Below are 19,771 nucleotides of genomic sequence, written 5' to 3' on the forward strand. Positions count from 1 at the left end.
AGGTGCTTACATGACCAGCCCCCAGTAAAGAGTCTCAAATGTGTTTCCCTGGGAGACAGCACTTCACATGTGTTTGTGGTAGAGCCCCTCCCTAAGGAATGCAGTGAAAACCTCAAGACAAGGGAAGGCAATCTGGCTATGTGAGTGTGCACATTTGTCATGACTCCGTAACATAGAGCGCCTCTTCAGATTGTATGTTACCGTAGACTGGAGACAAAGGAGCCAAAACTGTACGAAAGGCCACCAACCCCTGTTGCACTCAGGGCTCAACCTTTTGGGGTCTTTGCCCACTGAGCCCGTGCTGGCACGAATAAAGCTGCTTCATGGAAAGAAAAGCCTCAGTGTCCCCACCCTCTTTGTGTGAGTCGTTGCTGCCCGTTGTCTCAACTTGTTGCTGGAGGAATGAGGAGTGTTCTGTGTGATTCCCCTGGAAGAGGACTCTTGGACGGTTGTGCCTGGCTTCCTCTGAAATTTGTCCCACATGCCTTTACCCTTTGCTGATTTTTGCCCTGTGTCCTTTTTTATCCTGTAATAATTCATAGCCGTGAGCACTGGATCCTGTGAGTCATCTTAGCAAATCATCAAACCTCTTCCAATTTTCGCATCTCTAAAATAGGGTTTATAATAATAATAATAATATCTACCTTATAGTGTTGTGAGGATAAAATGTGTGTGGAACTAAGGGCCTGATGAAGGGTGCATCTGATAGAGGGTGGTTGTTATTATGGAGTATGTTCACTGTTCCCATAGAGCACATCTTGTGTTCATGTGTGTATGCTCATATCTTTTCGTCAGGTAGCACTATTATATCTATTCAAGTAAATTAACTCTCAAATCTTTGATGACTCATCTGATGGGAACGCCAGGTTCACATGCCAGTTTATAAGGGCCCCTGGTTCTTTCACTAAAACGTACATGTGTGTTCACCACCTAACAACTATCAAATAAGTAATTTGGGACTTGTTTTGTCGTCTGAATGTGTCCTCCCCAAAATCACATGTTGAATCTTAACCCCCCAAGGGAATGGCATTAGGAGGTGGGGCCTCTGGGAGGTGACTAATCCTTCAGGACTGGGATTACTGCTGTATCAAAGAGGCTCTAGACCGATCCCTTGCCCCTTTGTCATGTGAGGACAATGAGGAGTCTGTAACTCAAAAGAGGGCCCTCCCCAGCCATGCTGGCACTGCGATTCTGGATTTCCAGATTCTAGAACTGTGAGAAGGAAATTTCTGTCGTTTATAAGCTTCCCAGTCTGCGGTATTCTGTTATAGTAGTCCGAATGGACTAAGACAATTTTCCCTTTTTTCTTCTTTTCTTTTATTCATGCTTTGCTTTGTCGTGTGCCTGGTAATCTGTAAACGCAAACTATATATTCTAATGGCAGGAAGTTACAGAAGTGAGGAAGGGGCATGGAGTGGATTTAGAGAGGAACTTTGAAGTTTCTCAAGTTGTGACTAATGGGAACTATTAAAAGAAAATGTTCCAAGGATACATCATAAATCCACGTCCTCTGCAAACTTCTTACAAAGTTTGTCCGTCGGCTGCCTTGAGATGGAGGGAATGCTGCTGAATGTCTCATTAAATAATACAAAGGTCTCCAAGGTATTTGATATCTCTTAGGGTCAAGAAAGCAAAGCACTGAGGATGCCTCCTGACTGGTATGTAACATGCCTCAACACCACAAGCACCACACTATCAAAGCTGACTTTCAGGAAGAGTACAAATCAGGCTCATTAAAGGCAGAATCCCAGAGGATATTGACTTTTGGCTCTGTGCCTCCAGATTTAGAGCAGTCTCACATTCAGAGTCCTGTATCCTGGAGAACTGTCCATTCGTGCTATTTACATATGTAAAACATGATGGGGCGAGACTGGAGGCTTTGGATCCAAATTGACTGTCCCTCCCTTGTCTGCCATCTGGGCAGTGCACTTTCTGCAGACTGCAGAATTGCTACCGCTCCCTGTCTGCTCCTGTTTTCTGTTCAGGCCCCAGGAAGCTGGAATAACTCCCCAGAGGGCATCCATCTTCCAGTTCTCTTGCTCCAACCCATTCTATACATTCTTGGGAGACTGATATCACCCGTAGACTTTTTTTTTTTTTTTTAATTTATTTTGAGAGTGTGTGTGCATGTGTGTGTGCCCAAGTGTGGGAAAGGCAGAAAGAGAGGGAGAGAATCCCAAGCATGCTCCTCACTATCGGCACAGAGCCCGATGTGGGGCTGGAACTTGCAAGCCGTGAGATCATGACCTGAGCAGATAGCAAGAGTCAGATGCTTAATCGACTAAGCCACCAGGTGCCCTACCTGTAACTTCTTGAATCAAGTGCCTTAAAAATGTTCCCCATTGCCCATAGAATAAACTAGTGGCATACATATTCCTTAATAATCCTTGCCCTGCCTCCCCAAATCATTTCTCGTTAGTCTTCTTTATCTTATACTTCCCCCAACTTCCTGTGACTAAACCTTACTTACTTTTTACTGCTATCTGCTTTAAAGAGTTGTATGGTGATGATGAATTGCAATTTAGACCTGTTATAGGATATTTTATTTGATCTGACATCATTTATGACCAATAGGCTATTTTTCTGATGATTTGAAGTAGCTGGAATCACCACGGCAGAAAACACCATGTAAACATAAAACACACAGGTATGCTAACACTTTTAAAACTGTCTTGTTTTATGGCAGAAGATAGACTGGTTGAGAGAAATGCAGTTATTTGTTGAGCCTATTTTTACCCAATAGGTGATTGCATTATTTTAAAGTCATAAGATCTGCTTTTATTTTGTAAATGAATCCCATTCAAATGCCTAAAGCGAATTGCTATTTAAAAGCCATTTGTAGGGACTCCTGGGTGGCTCAGTGAGTTAGGCCGTCCCACTTCACCTCAGGTCTTGACCTCCTGAGTTTGAGTCCCTGGTTAGTCTCTGTGCTGACAGCTCAGAGCCTGGAGCCTGCTTCAGATTCTGTGTCTCCCTCTCTCTGCTCAGTCCCCATTTGGACTCTGTTTCTTTCTCTCTCTCAAAAATAAAGAAAACATTAAGAAAAAATAAAAGCCATCTGTGGCAAAACTTTAGCATATTAGAGACCCTATGATACATCTGTTTTGTAAATTGAGACTGTCATCTATTGGGCTTACTTACAGTGGGAAAAAATGTTTGCCACCATCATTGGTGACAAAGAGCTTCCATACCATTTTTTTTTTTAAAGTAGAGAAATAAGTTAACCAGACTTTTTGAGGAAGCAAGTTTTAACTCACTTGAGGACTGCACCAAATCCAAAGAGTAAAGGATCTCCAGCAGAAAATTGCTCCAGTAATCTGAGGAAAGGCTAAAAAACACTGTGGACCTCCTAGTACAACGGTAGAAGTTCTGGCCACGTGGAGTGGTCTAAGGCCATGTGTTCCTTAGATGCTTAGGGAGCGTCTAAGGCCAAACCACCTTTTCTCAGCCAGGCAGCAGTATTCTAAGGAAGCCACGCAGCAAGGTTTGGTTTTAGAGAAGTGAAGTATCTGTAGATCCTTTCTTCACTCTAAAATGATAAATAATTCCAGTTTCACAGATGCCAAAATTTCTCTAAATACCTTCAGATTCAATGTGAATCTTCACTGTAATAATTATAACCAGCATAAATTGAGAATTCACTGGGTGCCAGCATGGGCTTTTGTGAATGTCTCATTTGGTCCTCATGAAAACTCTGTTACTTAAAGCAACTCACAAATGGGGAAAGTGAGATACAGAGAGATGCGATAACTAGATTAAGCTTGCAAAACTATGAAGTCTGGCAATGTCACTCTACAGTCTATGTGCTTCACTGCTGTATTATAGGGTCTCTTTAGAACCTTGATAACCTTATATTAAAACAAAGAAATGACTGTGACATATTCTGTTCAATGGTTTACAAAATGCTCTCACTTACGTATTTCATTTTTACCTCTATAGGGAAGGTAGCTGAACTTCAGAGATATTAATGTGAGGTTTAGAGACATTAGCTGATATGTCAAGGTCACATATGAACTAGACAATGAGCTAGAGCTTGAAACAAAATCTTGTAATGGACTCAGAACTCATGTCTTAATAAGATTCAGAAAAAAGTTCCAAAGGGACTATCCAGAAATTAGAGGACATAAGCAAAATACCTTGTAAGTAGATGAAGGCGGTTTTAGTGCGTAAGCTTCAATATATCGATGACACAGAGCTTGAACAAGTGAGCACATTGAAAATCTATTTTTGATTCTTTTATGCCTGACACAATACAGTTTATACAGGTGTCTGTTTTCTTGCTCTCTTGCTCTCCCTCTTTCCCCATTTGTGTGTGTGTGTGAGTGAGAGAGAGAGAGAGAGAGAGAGAAACATATCAGCTCGTCTATCAATTTTTTTCTTACCATAATAAGTTTAGCCAACATCCATCATATTAATTTTTACCTTACACAAAAACATGGTGGATTTATACATTCCAAAAATTTATTCAGAAAATATTTTTTGAGGTTCGTACGTTAGCCTGGATGTGTACTAAGGCCCAGAAATCCAAAAGAAAATGACGTTACTGCCCGACAGGCAGAGACTGCTGTACAAACAAGCAGGGCAGTAATCAAGTGTCATAACTGCTCTAGTAAACGTAAGGCTAACCCCGTGTCTCCAGCCTGCAGAACTTATACCCCTAGGGATGCAAGATGACTTTCTGCAGCGGTACACGGGACACACGAGTGTTAGGAAGTCAACCAAATTCAAGGCTCCTAACCTTTCTGTAAGTCTTTCCTAAGCCCTGCCAAGGAGGAAGCATCTTGCCAGTTCTCTTTGCCACCTCCTGGTACAAAACGGCCCTTCTCCTGCTCTACAAAAGAAAAGCTTCTCTTTCATTCACTCCAAATTGTCCAGCAAGCCACCAGAGCATAAAGAAATGGATGGCTGGGATTATCACGTCAGCAAAACCTTCTCTAATCAAGTCACCATAAACCCACTGCCAGGCTTCATGTCTGTGTCACTGCTGTCTCCCCACTAGGGGTGAAGGGTGGCATCAGAAACCGGAAGTTTGGTGTGTGTTGCCATAGTCCACATTCAGACTATGTTAAAGATGGAAGCAGCAGGAGCAATGACAAATTTTGTTTAAAGATCTTGCCTCTTCCATCCCCTAATTCTGGTCTGTGAATCATCAGGGCGGGAGAGAAACACTGAAGAGGGGCGGGTCCTTGTTTCATCCGGGTGAGGGACACATGGAATGCTTCCCTGCCTTATCTCTCCATATTAAAATCAGAGTATTTGAAGTTTATAAGAAGATCAGGAATGACAAACACGAGGCTTGCCCCTTCTCACCAGGAGAAAGCTTGGTAGATTCACTCTTCCCATCTGTGTCTCTGTTGTGTACTTGGCATCTTCTCAAAGAGAGGGGTTCAGTGTCCTGTTTACTTCTGATAGGGAATGACATGTCTTAGAGCAAGAGGGACATATCCAGAGAAAGTAGGATTTTATACTTTCTTGAGCATGTATTATACTCACAGGAAAGGCATTTTCATTAACATTTTCCAAAAGGCTACTCTATTCCAAAATTCCACATTTTCCTTTATGTTTATCTTTTGCTCAGTGTCAAGCACCAACCACTTCTCATGTTTTTCCTATTTACCACACAATTAAAACTAGTTTATCTTAGTGGTAATATATTGTGGATTTTACTGTAAATAATGCACTTAACAATCACGAATAAAACTTAATACATCTGGGTTGTGGCCCAGTGCCTTTTCTCTTTGCGGTTAATTTCCTCCAAGTAGATTAACCTGGAATCTTACCAACTTATCTTAGCAACTCCTTAGGTACTAGTGTAAAACAAAATGTTCTCCAACGCAATCAGGATGTAATACTCTGGATTAAAACAAAAACAAGGCTCATTTAGTTAGGATTAATTTCTCCCTCCCAGAAGTTGATATATGCTTCTATTTTGGTGAAAAGCAAAATTAGAAACTTACTTGTTTCCAGACATGAAATGAAATTTCTAGTCTAGATTCTATCTGGAATCTTGTCTGTTTCTCTGTCCTGTCGCTTCTCTGTAGAGTACTGCTGGGTGACCTAGAGGTTGGGCGTGCTGAGAGTTTCTTCTGTGGACCAAGGGAAATGGGAAGTGCAAATGAGGGGGAAGGGAAGGTCAGGAAGTGAGAGATTAAAGAAAGAATCCTGACAGGCAGGTCCACAATGTGCAGAACCCCTGCACACAGACTGAACTCAGGAATCTGCCCTTGGAGCCCCATGGTTTCCAAGCTGTGTGCCCCAGAGACCCCTGGGGTGTCCGAAGCATTGATTGTGTGTGCGTGTTCTTTAATATGCAGAAAAAATTACTCGTATTTAACTTGCAGGGGTCGACATGGGCACCCTCTGCTCAGTCTGTGCACCAGATGATCGTGCTGTCATAAACTTTCCTTGGGGAGAGGGAGTGCAGCCACTGCCCCAAGGGGCCACCTGCATTTGCCCTCTTTCAGCAGGTTGTGATTGTGGCAATTTATGCGAGCCTGGTTAAGGAGATTTACAGATTATGCCAGCCAGTGTTAATTGATAATCCTTGCAAAAGGGACAATGGGCCTTAAAAGATTTCTGCAAACAAAACAAACACAAACAAAATATTTAAAATCATAGAATCAGAATAAAGAAAATATTGGTAATATAAACACAAGGATATAACAAAAATAAGGCAACTAATATTTTGTCAACGCTTATTACAAGCTCTCCATTATCCATATTCCAAGATAAAAATATCAATGATTTAATCAGAACTGACAAGCGGTGGGCCACAAAATTTTGGTATCATCAAGAAGACTTTACAAGGCATTTATGTCTGCTATCATTAATGATTACTTGGGTCTTGTGTATATTGGGGCCTTTAGTCAAGGATGGTATAAGAAAACAACCATAATTCATCAGATATTTTCAAAAAATACGAATTTTTAATGATTATCTCATCTTTTTTTTTTTAACGTTTATTTTTGAGAGAAAGAGATAGAACGTGAGGGGGAGAGAGGGACCAAGAGAGAAGGAGACACAGAATCTGGAAGCAGGCTCCAGGCTCTGAGCTGTCAGCACAGAGCCCAACACAGGGCTTGAACTCACAGACTGTGAGATCATGACCTGGGCTGAAGTCGGACGCTTAACTGACTGAACCACCCAGGTGCCCTGATTATCTCATCTTTTTTTACTCCTATTTGTGTGTATGAGTTATTATGTATTAGATTATTTTCATGATAACTAAATAAACATGTTAGGCTTGCATGCTGCTTTGGTTAAACATATATATTTCTATATAACTAACCCACCCAAAACTTTGTGGCTTAAAACAGCAAGGTACTATTGTCTCTCATGGTCTGTAGGTTGTCTGGACTCAGCAGGGTAGTTTTTTTTTTTTTTAATTTTTTTTTTAATGTTTATTTATTTTTGAGAGATACAGAGACAGAATGGGAGTGGGTTAGGGGCAGAGAGAGAGGGAGACACAGAATCTGAAGCAGGCTCCAGGCTCTGAGCTGTCAGCACAGAGCCCGACGTGGGTCTCGAACTCACAAACCGCAAGATCATGACCTGAGCCAAAGTTGGACGCTTCACCGACTGAGCCACCCATGTGCCCCTCAGCAGGGTAGTTTTAACGTGGGGTTTCTCCTGGGGTTTCAGTCAGTCTTCTGGGAGCTGTACAGTGTGGATGTACAAGATAGACACTCACAGTTGATACTGGATGTCAGCAGGGAGTTCATCTGGGTTGTTGACAAGTGAGCCTGCACATGGCCTCTCCATGGGCTTTGGGCTTTCTACAGCATGGTGTCTGGGTTCCAAATGGGGGAGACCCCATGCCTTCCAAGAGGAAGGAAGCAGGAGCTTCTGGGCCTGTTAAAGTATGCCCCTAAAATTGGAACAGTGTTACTTATACATTTGTGCCATATTCTATTGGTCAGAATAGTCACAGGGCCTACCCAGATTCAAAAGCGCGGGGAAAATAAACCACCTCGTGATGGGGTTGGAACAGAAGAGCATATTATGGCCATCATTGAAAACTACAGTCGGCCACATATGCTAAAACTTCCTTATGGGGCGTATAGTCAAAAAATTTGAATCCACTGGAAGGACTCAGAATGGTAGGTAAGATCACATACCTTGTCACAGTGACTTGATCTATAGCCTCGATCTTGGGGAATTTAGCTAACATCTCTGACAATGGAGAAGATAGGATCTGTGGGGTGCGGTGGGGCCACTTTTGAGTATTAGATAAGAAGATGTGCACCAAAGTACCCACAGTATCATAACTGGCTGGATCGGTAGCAGATATTCTTATGGTTTTGAGTTGGGGAGGGGCTGGTGTAGACACTTTATAGAGTAAGCACTCTGATGACAGCTTGGGGATGTATCAGATAGAGGAGAAGGTGGAAGATCAAGGATGGGGCCAAGGAGACCAACAGGGGGACTGTCACCAGGTAAGGAGCATCGAGGAAGGAGCGACGCAGGCGGAGAAACGTGCATACAGAAGTCCTAGTGTGAATTGGTGACATACTGAATGGGGTGAGAAAGGAAAGGGAACATCTTGAGGTGTGCTTTTGTGATTGATCTTTTGTACACGGTAAGCAAATTTTGCTAAGAATCCATCCCCATAAAATCATCAAGTCCTAATGGAGCATTGTGTGAAAGTCCTTTTATTTTGTAAATCAATTCATTTTATTGGTAAAAATATTATTGCTCAAGATAGAAAACATGACATTAAAGGTGTTATGATCATTTAGTTTGAAATAAAGTTAGTTAACTGTTACGAGTTGAATTGAGTCCCCCCCAAAAGATATGTTGAAATCCTGAACTCCAATACCTGTGAATGTGATCTTATTTGAAGACGGGGGACCTTGCAGATGTAATCAAGTTAGAATGAGGTGAAACTGAATTAAGAGGGGCCTTAGTCCAATATGAATTGTGTCTTTAGGAGGAAAATAGAGACACCTGTAATCACCCCCTTCGGAGACTCTGTAAGCCAAGGGACACCTGGGGTTACCAGCAGCTGGAAGAGAGGCAAAGGATTTTCCACTGCAGGGTTTTTTTTGTTTGTTTTTAATGTTTATTTATTTATTTTTGAGAGTGTGAGAGCACAAGCAGGGGAGGGGCAGAGAGAGAGAGAGAGAGAGAGAGAGAGAGACATAATCTGAAGCAGGCTCCAGCCTCTGAGCTGTCAGCACAGAACCCGATGCGGGGCTTGAACTCACAAACTGTGAGTCATGACCTGAGCCAAACAACTGAGCTGCCCAGGCGTCCCTCCACTGCAGGTTTAGCATATGTCGCCCATACCTAGCCTCTAGAACTGCAAGACAGTTTCTGTGGTTTTAAGCCAGCCAGTTTATGATACTTTGTTACAACAGTCCTAGGAAACAGATATAGTAACTATATATGTACTACAAAGAATTATTCATTTTATTTGATTAAAGGGGTTTGGCATTGAATAAGCCCAACTAATTCTTTTGTCAAGATTTCTTTCTGGTTCACTGAACCAGTTCTCTGGTTTCCAGAGACCGGAGATGGGGCTTTCTCAGGGCGCCTCATCTGTCTGTGCCTTCCCAAAGGCAAGCAGAAAGCATGTAAATAATAGGTATGCAGTTTGTTTTATGAGCCAAACAGCCTTATTTCTAAACTGTTTATTATTAAAAAAAAGAGAAACACTTGAAAAGCTAACTAGATATTTTTAAGGTTTTCGCCCATATAATACTGTTCTGATCATTAATACAGATAATCCAAGGGCAACTACCTACAAGTGAAGAACAATCATTTTTTTAAAGTTAAAAAATAAAAACGTAACAATAGCTAACATTTATTGAGCAAAATGCTAAGTACTGCTGAGTCCTTTGTACATATCTTCATGCTGAATCTCATCACTGCTTTAATTTTTACTCTGATTTTATTTTTTAATGTTTATTTTATTTTTGAGAGAAAGGGAGAACATGGGAGAGGGACAGAGAGAGAATCCCAAGCAGTCCCTGCACGGTCAGAGCAGAGCCTGATGCGGGGCTTGAACCCTGAATCGTGAGATCATGACCTGAGCCAAAATTAAGAGTCAGGTGCTCAACTGACTGAGCCACCCAGGTGCCACCCCTACTCTGATTTTAAAGGTGAAACTCAAAACAGGCTAGAAATTTGCTAAAGGTCATAGAGCTAATAAGTGATAGAGCCAGGATACCAACCTTCCGCTATGACCAAACATATGACAATGCCCAAACCTGCACTGAGACTAGAGCCACATGGCGTATTAAGATATAAATAAAAATTAGGCAAAATTAAAAATTCAGTTCCTTAGGTACACTAACCACATTTGGATGCTCAGTAGTCTCATGTGGCCTGGTGCAGGTACAGAACATTTCCATCCTTGTAGAAAGTTCTATTGGAAAGCACTGGTCCAATCCCTTAATAGAATACATTGAAAACCCCTGTTATGACTGGTTAAGGGTAGAGAAGGAACAGGAAAGAGGAAAAGGAAAGAGAAAGATTTAGAGTGAGGGAGAGCCTTTTGGTGAAGAAAGAAACCAACATCTGGGGGTAGAGTGGGTTTCTGGGGACATTTTTAGTCTGTTATCTTGTGAACTTTAGCAGTGAAAATTCTGAAGCATGTTAAATATATACTTTTTAAAAATCAGAGAGTTACAATTTAATGGATAGTTAAATCTCAACCTTGTGCCTGGCATTGGGTGAGGGGGAACAAACAGGCACAATTTACCATCACAGAAATTAGAGCAGCATGAATTAAATAATTCCAATAAAGTATGGCAGTTATTTTGAAACGGAAAGAATTCTATGAAAAAAAAAATAGCACAGGGGCCTATGGCAGCCTTGATAGGGTTCAGGGGTGTCTCCCTGAGGACAGAGTGCCCCATAAACTAATAAAGGGGGATGAGAGAGCCAGCCAGTGGCAGGGGTGTGTTTCAGGCAGACGGCCAGCTGTGAGAAGGCCTGATGCCCAAAAGAAGGACTGAAATAGTTAAATGTGTGGCTGGAGAGAGGGAGAGTAGGGAACAGACAGCCAGAGAGTCAGGGGCAGGGGTCAGAATTTGGGATGGGTGGGAGAGCTGGCTAAAATATCTTGTCACAGGGGCGCCCGGGTGGCTCAGTCGGTTGAGCCTCTGATTTCAGTTCAGGTCATGATCTCGAGGTTCTTGAGTTTGATCCCCAGATCAGGTTTGCTGCTGTCAGCCCAGAGCCCGCTTCGGATCCTCTCTCCCCCTCTCTCTCTTCCCCTCCCTCATTCACACACACACACACACACACACTCTCTCTTAAAAATAAATAAATTAAATAAATAAATAAATATTTTGTCACCAGGATGATGTGAAGTTTGAGGATTTTATTGGCCAAGAAGAGATATGTTCAGATTTGCATTTTGAGACGATTTCTCTGGTTGCCATGCTAAGAATGGCTTAAGGGGAAGCAAGGCTGAAGATAGAGAGGCTACTTGGAAGCTATTTGGTACCAGGATGGCAATAATATGGCTGGAGAAATGGCGACTGTCAGGATATTTGGAGGTAGAATGTATAGACGTTGGTGATCACTTGGCTGTGCTTGAAGGATGACCCTGATGTTTCTCGGTAGGGCAGCTGCATGGAGTAGGGGTCAGTCGCCTACAGCCCGCAGGCCAAATCCGCTGTGTCCTGTTTTTGAAAATGCAGTTTTATGGGAACCCAGCCTTGACTATTCTTTTACATATTATCTGTGGCTGCTTTTGCCACACATTGACAGATCGGAGTAATTTAGCAAAGACCACATGGTCCTCAAAACATAAAATATTTACTATCTGGCCCTTTAAGAGAATGTTTGCCAAAGGAGATAAATGATCATTACCTTCATTTATTGAGGAATTAGCACTTACCAGACAAGGTTCTAAGTAATTTACATATGGTACATGTTACGATGGTCCATCCCATTTGGCAAACATGAAGTGTTGCCGTTGCCCCATTTGACAGAGGCACAGATGTGACATTCTCATTCACTCCGGTAGCTTCAGTGACCACCTGCGTGCCACTGACTCCTCAGATGTCTACTTCTAAACCAGACCTCTCGTTTGAGCCTCAGACAGGCATATGTCTAACAGCCAGTCTCAGAGACCAAAAACTCAGCATGCCCCAAACCAGACTCCTGCTGGTTCATCTTTCAGTGTTCCATTTTTCTTAGCGAATATCACCAACAAGAAGAGCAAGCCAGAAACCAAGGAGCCCTTCTTGTCACCTGTCTCTCCCTATTCTTTCTCTTGTCCACTCTGTATAAAGATTGCAGAAATCTGGCTGCTTCTCTCCAGCTGTATCACCTACCACCTGCCAGATCCAACTTATTAATAGGTCATCACTTATGTGGGTTCTATAATAGCTTTCTCATAAATCCATTTCTTCAGCCACACCCTCCTCCAGTCTCCAAACTGCAGCCACAGTGCACTTCAGTCCTGTCAACCTCCACCCCTGTTCCCTATCTAATCCTGCCCTTTGGATGGTTTTTCTTGTTCTTAGGATTCCATGAGTTCTTTCATTGTGTTTTTATGTTTCATTGTTTTTGAGTTACTGTCCAGATAACAGGAGTGCAAAATAATTCTTGTCAATGCACATGCAAATAAGTTCTGAAGGTCAGGATTCAATTAATGTATCTCCCCTATTGTGGAAGAAGCTGGTTTTATGTCCATTTGCAAATTCATGTCACTATTCCTGACCCAGAAGTGTGTCTGTTCTTTGAACAAGTTTTAACATCTGCCTGGTAACTTCATTATAGTTACATAGACATAATATAAATTCATTTTCTATGTATATGACAGTCATACTTTTACCTTTATCAGGGAAATTATCCTTTAACTCTCTTTAAAAGGCACTACGTGGTTGGCTGTCTGCCAGCCCTCCCAGTCTCACCCTCGACCAAGTTCCCTGCTTGTCTCCACTCCAGCCCTGTCTCTCTTGTCTTTTGTAAGTGCCACATTTCTTCCCTTCTCAGAGATGTTTTTTTTTCCTGGAACTCACTTTCATCCCAGATGTTTTTCATTCTCTCTTATAGTAAATATTTTTATCCCCTAGGTCTCTAGTTAAGCGTCCCTTGCTGGAAAGCCCTTCCGGACATTTCTGGTAAAACACAGGTAGCACTTGTTACTTTTGCTTTTTTACATTTGTAGGATTAGTTGCTGCTTTTTAACACAAGTACCATTTTTCTATGTGGCTAAAGGCAGTGCATGATAATGCGATGGAAGTATGCTCACAATACATCCCCAGCACCTAGCCCAGTTCCTTCACGAATGTTACATACACAATAATAAGTATTTTAGACAGATTTTTGGTGTAAGTACTCACTGCTCAGGAGAGAGGTGGACTGAAAAAAATACATATTTGGGAGCCATCAGCATATAGGTTCAGCCACAAAAATGCACAGGAAGCAAACCATTGGGTTAAATGAAATGAAGGCTGTTAGGAGCCTTGTTCAGGTGGAATAATAGGACAGGAGTCAAATTGTAGCCACTTGAAGTGGGAGGAAATAGAAGCAGTTAATACAGATTGCCCTTGCACAAATGTTGGCTCTGACAAACCAAAAGGTATAGGTAGCACTGTGATAATTCTTGCAGTATATGTTCTCTTGATGGAAAAGGGAGGGTTTGGGGGCGCCTGGGAGGCTCAGTCCATTAAGTGTCTGACTTCAGCTCAGTTCATGATCTCACGTTCATGATTTTGAGCCCCACGTCGGGCTCTGTGCCTACAGCTCAGAGCCTGGAGTCTGATTCAGATTCTGTGTCTACCTCGCTCTCTGCCCCTCCCCCACTCATGCCCTCTCTGTCTCAAAAATAAATTTTTTAAAAAAGGGAGGGTTTACAAGTAACACTTAAAATAGCCAGAAAATTGGAGCTGTGTAATATCTATCTTTAAAACAATAACAGACTTTTAGTGCATGTCTGGTGTAGTCTTTTTTTTTAATTTTTTTTTTAAATTTATTTATATTTGAAGCACAGACAGAGCATGAACGGGGGAAGGGCCAGAGAGAGAGGGACACACAGAATCTGAAACAGGCTCCAGGCTCTGAGCTGTCAGCACAGAGCCTGATGCGGGGCTTGAACTCATGGAGTGCGAGATCATGACCTGAGCCGAAGTCGGACGCTCAAACGACTGAGCCATCCAGGCGTCCCTGGTGTAGTCATTTAAACCAAGCTTTTTTTTCCTTAAAGTTCATTTATTTATTTATTTTGAGAGATAGCACGCAAGTGAGCATGAACAGAACAGGAGCAGAGAGAGAGAGAGAGAGAGAGAGAGAGAGAGAGAGAGAGAGAACCCCAAGCAGGTCCCACACTGTCATGCAGAGCCGGGTGTGGGGCTTGAACTCATCAGCCGTGAGATCATGACCTAAGCTGAAGTTGGATGCTTAACTGACTAGCCACCCAGGCGCCCCTAAACCAAGCTTTTGAATGCAAACTGTTAATAGTTCTTCACCTAAGAGTTTCTTATTTTTAGGCATGGGGACAAGGTTGGAAAATGGCAGCCCTAGAGTTTACTTAGTCTATACTTTTTTAAAAATTTTATTTTAAAATTCGATTTTAAATTTCTTCAGCGACTCTGGTTTCCAGCCACATGTGACCTGCCTGGGCTGGAACTTGTCGCTCCACCCAAACCTAAGGAGCTGTTCTATGCCTTTTCTGAAGGGAAGGGAGAAGTGAATGCTGTTTTCTGAGTTGAAAAGATTAGAGCTATATTGTCTTTAGGACTCTATGAAATAAATTCTAAAACCAGACCAGATTTAACCGCTCTTACCCAGAATAAACCGTTCTCCCCCCTTTCCAAGAACGAATGAGCTACTTACTATTAATTTATTTTTTATTTTTTTTTATTTATTTTTAAAAAAAAATTTTTTTTTTTCCAACGTTTTTTATTTTGGGGACAGTGAGAGACAGAGCATGAACGGGGGAGGGGCAGAGAGAGAGGGAGACACAGAATCGGAAACAGGCTCCAGGCTCTGAGCCATCGGCCCAGAGCCCGACGCGGGGCTCGAACTCACGGACCGCGAGATCGTGACCTGGCTGAAGTCGGACGCTTAACCGACTGCGCCACCCAGGCGCCCCAACTATTAATTTAAAAGCCCAGAAAGGCTCATAACTGAAGCTGACGTCGCCCTGGGAGAACACGTAGAGAAGGCAGTAGCTTCCTTTTTCCTTTCAAAGGTTGCTTTATCAGCTTCCTTAAATATTACTTCCACGGGTTTACAGCAGCGAACGGTCAGCTCGATTGGGGCTCTTTATTTTGCCTACAACACTGAATGGCTGGGCGGATGCAATAGCGTCGAGGTCTTCCGGCAGAAAGAGCTCTTAGAGGGCGTGAGCCTGGTAACCCTGCAGCACCCCACAACAAATCCCACTTGAGGAGGTGGTGCAAAGAAATCTAAACCCCAGATTCATGTTCTCGCTCATCCGTTTGCACGTGGGTATCGGTGGCAGAAGAGAGCCAGTGCGCAACTGCCAATCCCGGACTGCAGACTCGGGGGCAGAAGCTTTTAGCCTTTCTGTCCACGGAAACTCTTCCCCTAATGTAAATTAATTTCCCCAAGTTTGCCTTCGCTCTGGCCGAGGGGCGTGTCCGGGCCGGTAACCCTGGGGTGGCTCGGTAAATGCTCCTGAAGTGCCTGCCTTTGGAAAGGCGCTCGCTCGTGGCGCGCACGCTCGTGCCCCAGCCGGAGACCAAGTGGCGGAAACTAGGGCTTTGGTTTTACCCACCGAAAAGAGAGAGGGACCAGACGGTTGGAGGCTCCACCCCCGGGGATGCTGGAGGGGCTGCGTTGTTCCCTGCGCCTGGCCCTGGCGCTGGGCCCCAGGCGGCGGCAGCCCGCGCCGCGCAGTCGGTGCGCCGGGGCTTGGTCACGCCGCCGGCTTTCGCGTCCAGCCGCGCGCTGCGTGCGGCCGCAGCTCTCCGCAGACCCGCGCCCCCGGGGACTCCCCATGGCCAGCCCAACCCGCGCCGCTGCGGCCTTCGCCCGCCAGGTACCCGAACCCAGACGTTTGCGGAAGGGGGGCGGATTGCACCGGCGTCTCCGGAGCCTGCCGGCCTGGTCGGGCGCATCGCTGTCGTTTCCTGCACTATCCTGCTTTGCCGCACACCGCCGTTCCGTCTCCACCCAGGCGTTTCCTCTCTCCCCAATCCTAACCGAAATCTAGAGCCCCAGCCAGCGAACTCCGCCTTGGAGAGGCCCCCGCCGGCCAGGTCTAATGCCCAGCCACTGACGTGCTCCGGAGCGCGGCGTGGACAGCCACCGGGGACATGAGGGTCGCCATGGAAGCTGCTTTGGGGGAGGAGGGGGAAGCGGAATTTCTGGGCTGCCAGAACTGACAACCACATCCTGCGTTCCTTTGCCACCCCAAAATATTTTGACCGCAGCCTTCTGCCTTCTTGGATTCCACCCCCCCCCCCACACTTTTTTTTTCCCCTCTCCATCTCTTATGTAGCTATTTAGCAGATTGGGGGGAGGGGGGTTGTTTGTTTTGTTTTTAAGGTATGCACCTTTCCCCAACTCGTCCCTCAACCATTGTGCCCTTAAGTATCTTTTGAATTACCCCCTAATTTCCTGAGGTTTTGTCCTTAACCTGTGAGGTTTGGTGTCCGTGCGCCCGCATTGCAGGACCCTGCCCGTGGAGAAAATGGTTCATTCTCGTCCTCATCCCTTTTCCAGCCTTGCTATTGTGCGCCAGTGATTGACAAGACCACGAGGCTGAGCTCGCCCAGGAGATTTTTCTATAAACGGCTTAAAACCCTGGTCTAGACTATTCGCTCCGATGTAAGGGGGACAATCACCTTCTTGTTCTTTGCTGGTGAACCCTGGCTCTGTAGGGCGAACCTGGAATTTAACCAGTCTGCCCTAAGCTAGCGGTGGAGGACGAAAACAGCTGTGTCCTCCTGAAAGGTTGAAAGTGAAGGGCAGCGCTCCCAGGACTCTCTCCTTTGGGGCTCGTGCCCGGGTGCTTGATCTTCCTCCTGTTTGCTTGGGTACCTGAGCGGAGCACGCGGTGTGATGGTGAGTGATACTGATTACCCCAGGCCACAGTTTACCCACCTGGTTTTACTTAATGAATTTAATTCTTCTTTAAGGACTGCAGTAACGGATGCTCCCCAGAATGTACCGGAGCAGCGGGATCAAAAGAGATGGTGGGGACTTTCAAGGTAAGGTTATTTGCTCAAGGTTAAGTGCTACAACAATTAACTGAATAAATCTATTTCTTGTTGAGATTTGGGGCAATTTCACGGTGTGGATTTTACAGTAGTTTAGACATGCTGCCATGCATTTTAGATTCCACTGGGGGGGGGGTCATTTGGGGAGCAGTAATATCTTCATATCTAAAATTACCTAGCAGTTAATTACTTATTTCATGAATCATAACTTTTTTTTGAAAAACAACTAATTTGTAAATATTCATCTAGATAGAGGTTTATCTGATTGTCTAAGTATATAACCTTTCACTATGCTTGTGGAAAAAGTTACACTTGTCATTTTTCTCTTTAAACCAACACCTAACATTTTACAGTAAATGTGTTGTATTTCCCTACCTACTCTCTGAATTATGGGGTTTGTATATTAAATAATCTCATAACTTCCCAGGCAAATAGGAGCAAATGAGGAACAATCTTGTAAAAGCACTTTGAAAATCATAAAAATACAAATATAAGGTGTATTATTATTTTCTTTATAAATTATCATCTCCACTGCACCCCACCAACCATGGAGGTTTTTGCTTCCTCTCTTTATGTCTCCTGCCTATTTCAGTCACTCACTGTCAATTGTCATCCATAGCACAGAGTGTCCTCATGATCTCACATCCTGGCAGGGTTCAGAGAGGGAGTGGAAACTTGACTCATCAATTTAACACACACCCAGCTCTTACTGTGTGTTAGGCATTGGAAATCTGAAGATAAATTCAAGATAAGGTCTCTGCTGTCAGGATTTAAAAAAAAAAATAGAATATCGTAATTTCTTTACAAAAATAAGCTTGTGAATTTTATGTGTCCATAATGCTCCTGGTCCTTTAAAGATCATATCCTCTGTAACCTTATAGCTGATCTAATCTACTCTGCTAATCTATTAAGACTAAGTTCTAATACATTTGGAGACTTAAATATATTGAGATATTGGGTCCTAGGAAAAATGAGATAAAACAGACTCCTATTTGATAATCTGTCAGAGTCCTTTTATATAGTAGGTAAATTCCTCAAAGGGTATATAGATGAATGTGATTTTTTTCCTCAAAATTTCTTTATATTTTTATACATAGAGAATTTTTGCTAAGTTAAAATTAATTCATAATGTAAATAATCTGCTGAATTTAGATTTCTATATATTATGTTTTAGTTAAGGGGGAGGTGTGCTGACATTCTACATTTGTATTTCTATATTAAAACATGGGTTGTTAATGGTGGTTGTATTCACAGTGCATATGTGATGAGGCAAATAAAAAATTAAATTGATAATTTTGGGAGAACAATGGTGGGTTTTATAAGACCATTTTTGCTTTTGACAAAAAGCAAAAATATTTTTCTATCTCTTTTTTATTTACTCCATTTGTATTTTTAAATTGCCTTTTGGATTTCCCATAGGGAGTTTTCATATTGTATCTCCTCCCCTAATTTTGATGCAGTCATTTTATTTAGTTTTTATTTTTTTAATATGAAATTTATTGTCAAATTGGTTTCAATACAACACCCTGTGCTCATCCCAACAGGTGCCCTCCTCAATGCCCATCACCCATCCTCCCCACTCTCCCACCCCTGATCAACCCTCAGTTTGTTCTCAGTTGTTTTTTTTTTTTTTTAACGTTTATTTATTTTTGAGACAGAGAGAGACAGAACATGAACGGGGGAGGGGCAGAGAGAGAGGGAGACACAGAATCGGAAGCAGGCTCCAGGCTCTGAGCCATCAGCCCAGAGCCCGACGCAGGGGCTCAAACTCACGGACCGTGAGATCGTGACGTGAGCTGAAGTCGGAGGCTTAACCGACTGAGCCACCCAGATGCCCCTGTTCTCAGTTTTATTTTTATTTTTATTTTTTTCAACGTTTTTTATTTATTTTTGGGACAGAGAGAGACAGAGCATGAATGGGGGAGGGGCAGAGAGAGAGGGAAACACAGAATCGGAAACAGGCTCCAGGCTCTGAGCCATCAGCCCAGAGCCCGACGCGGGGCTCGAACTCACGGACCGCGAGATCGTGACCTGGCTGAAGTCGGATGCTTAACCGACTGCGCCACCCAGGCGCCCCCCCTGTTCTCAGTTTTAAAGTGAGGATCCAGTTTCCCAACAAAGCCCAGAAATAAGATGCCTTATTACAGAAGCTTTCTATGGACTCCAGAGTAATCTTTGTTTCAAAGAAATCCGCTGTTTCTTCCACTTTCCCCTGCTTTATTCATCTCCACAGAATGTGACACTCGAAATCTGTAATTCTGCTCTTTGTACCTTTCTATTAGGTTTTAAAAGAGGGTCTCTAAAAGATCATGAACATAGCACCTAAAGCTTTCGAAGTAGAGTAAGAAAAGTGCACTTTTTGTAGAACAAAGTTGTACAATTTCTGATACACTTGTAAGGCTGAGATAGCTTTTAAACATTACGTGTTGTGTCCAATGCAAAGAACAGCTCCAATACTGAGCAATGAAGGAGAGATGTTGCTAGAATGCTGGCTAATACAGCCCTCAGGTGCAACCAGGTTGCATTTGCCTCTTATGGGCTTCCCCATTTCAGAGCAAATACTTACCCAAGAGTGGCTTTGAGTTAGGAACTCACTGTTTTTTTTTAATACGCTTTGTTTT

The 19,771-nt window shown here is 43.3% G+C and overlaps 1 protein-coding gene across 3 annotated transcripts in view; it reads left to right on the forward strand.

Annotated features, from left to right (window-relative positions):
* The window catches only part of BCAT1 (branched chain amino acid transaminase 1), a 102,604-nt gene that overhangs the window by 18,796 nt on the left and 64,037 nt on the right, over positions 1 to 19,771 (forward strand). The window contains exons 1-2 of one of the 3 annotated variants that reach the window (XM_058743347.1): positions 15,625 to 15,967; positions 17,070 to 17,141. In XM_058743347.1, the coding sequence (XP_058599330.1) occupies positions 15,749 to 15,967; positions 17,070 to 17,141 (291 nt within the window). In that variant the 5' untranslated portion in view covers positions 15,625 to 15,748. The other 2 variants (XM_058743349.1, XM_058743348.1) reach the window with 2 other exon arrangements.

This window comes from Neofelis nebulosa, chromosome 8, assembly GCF_028018385.1.
Source record: "Neofelis nebulosa isolate mNeoNeb1 chromosome 8, mNeoNeb1.pri, whole genome shotgun sequence".
Classification (NCBI taxonomy): domain Eukaryota; kingdom Metazoa; phylum Chordata; class Mammalia; order Carnivora; family Felidae; genus Neofelis; species Neofelis nebulosa.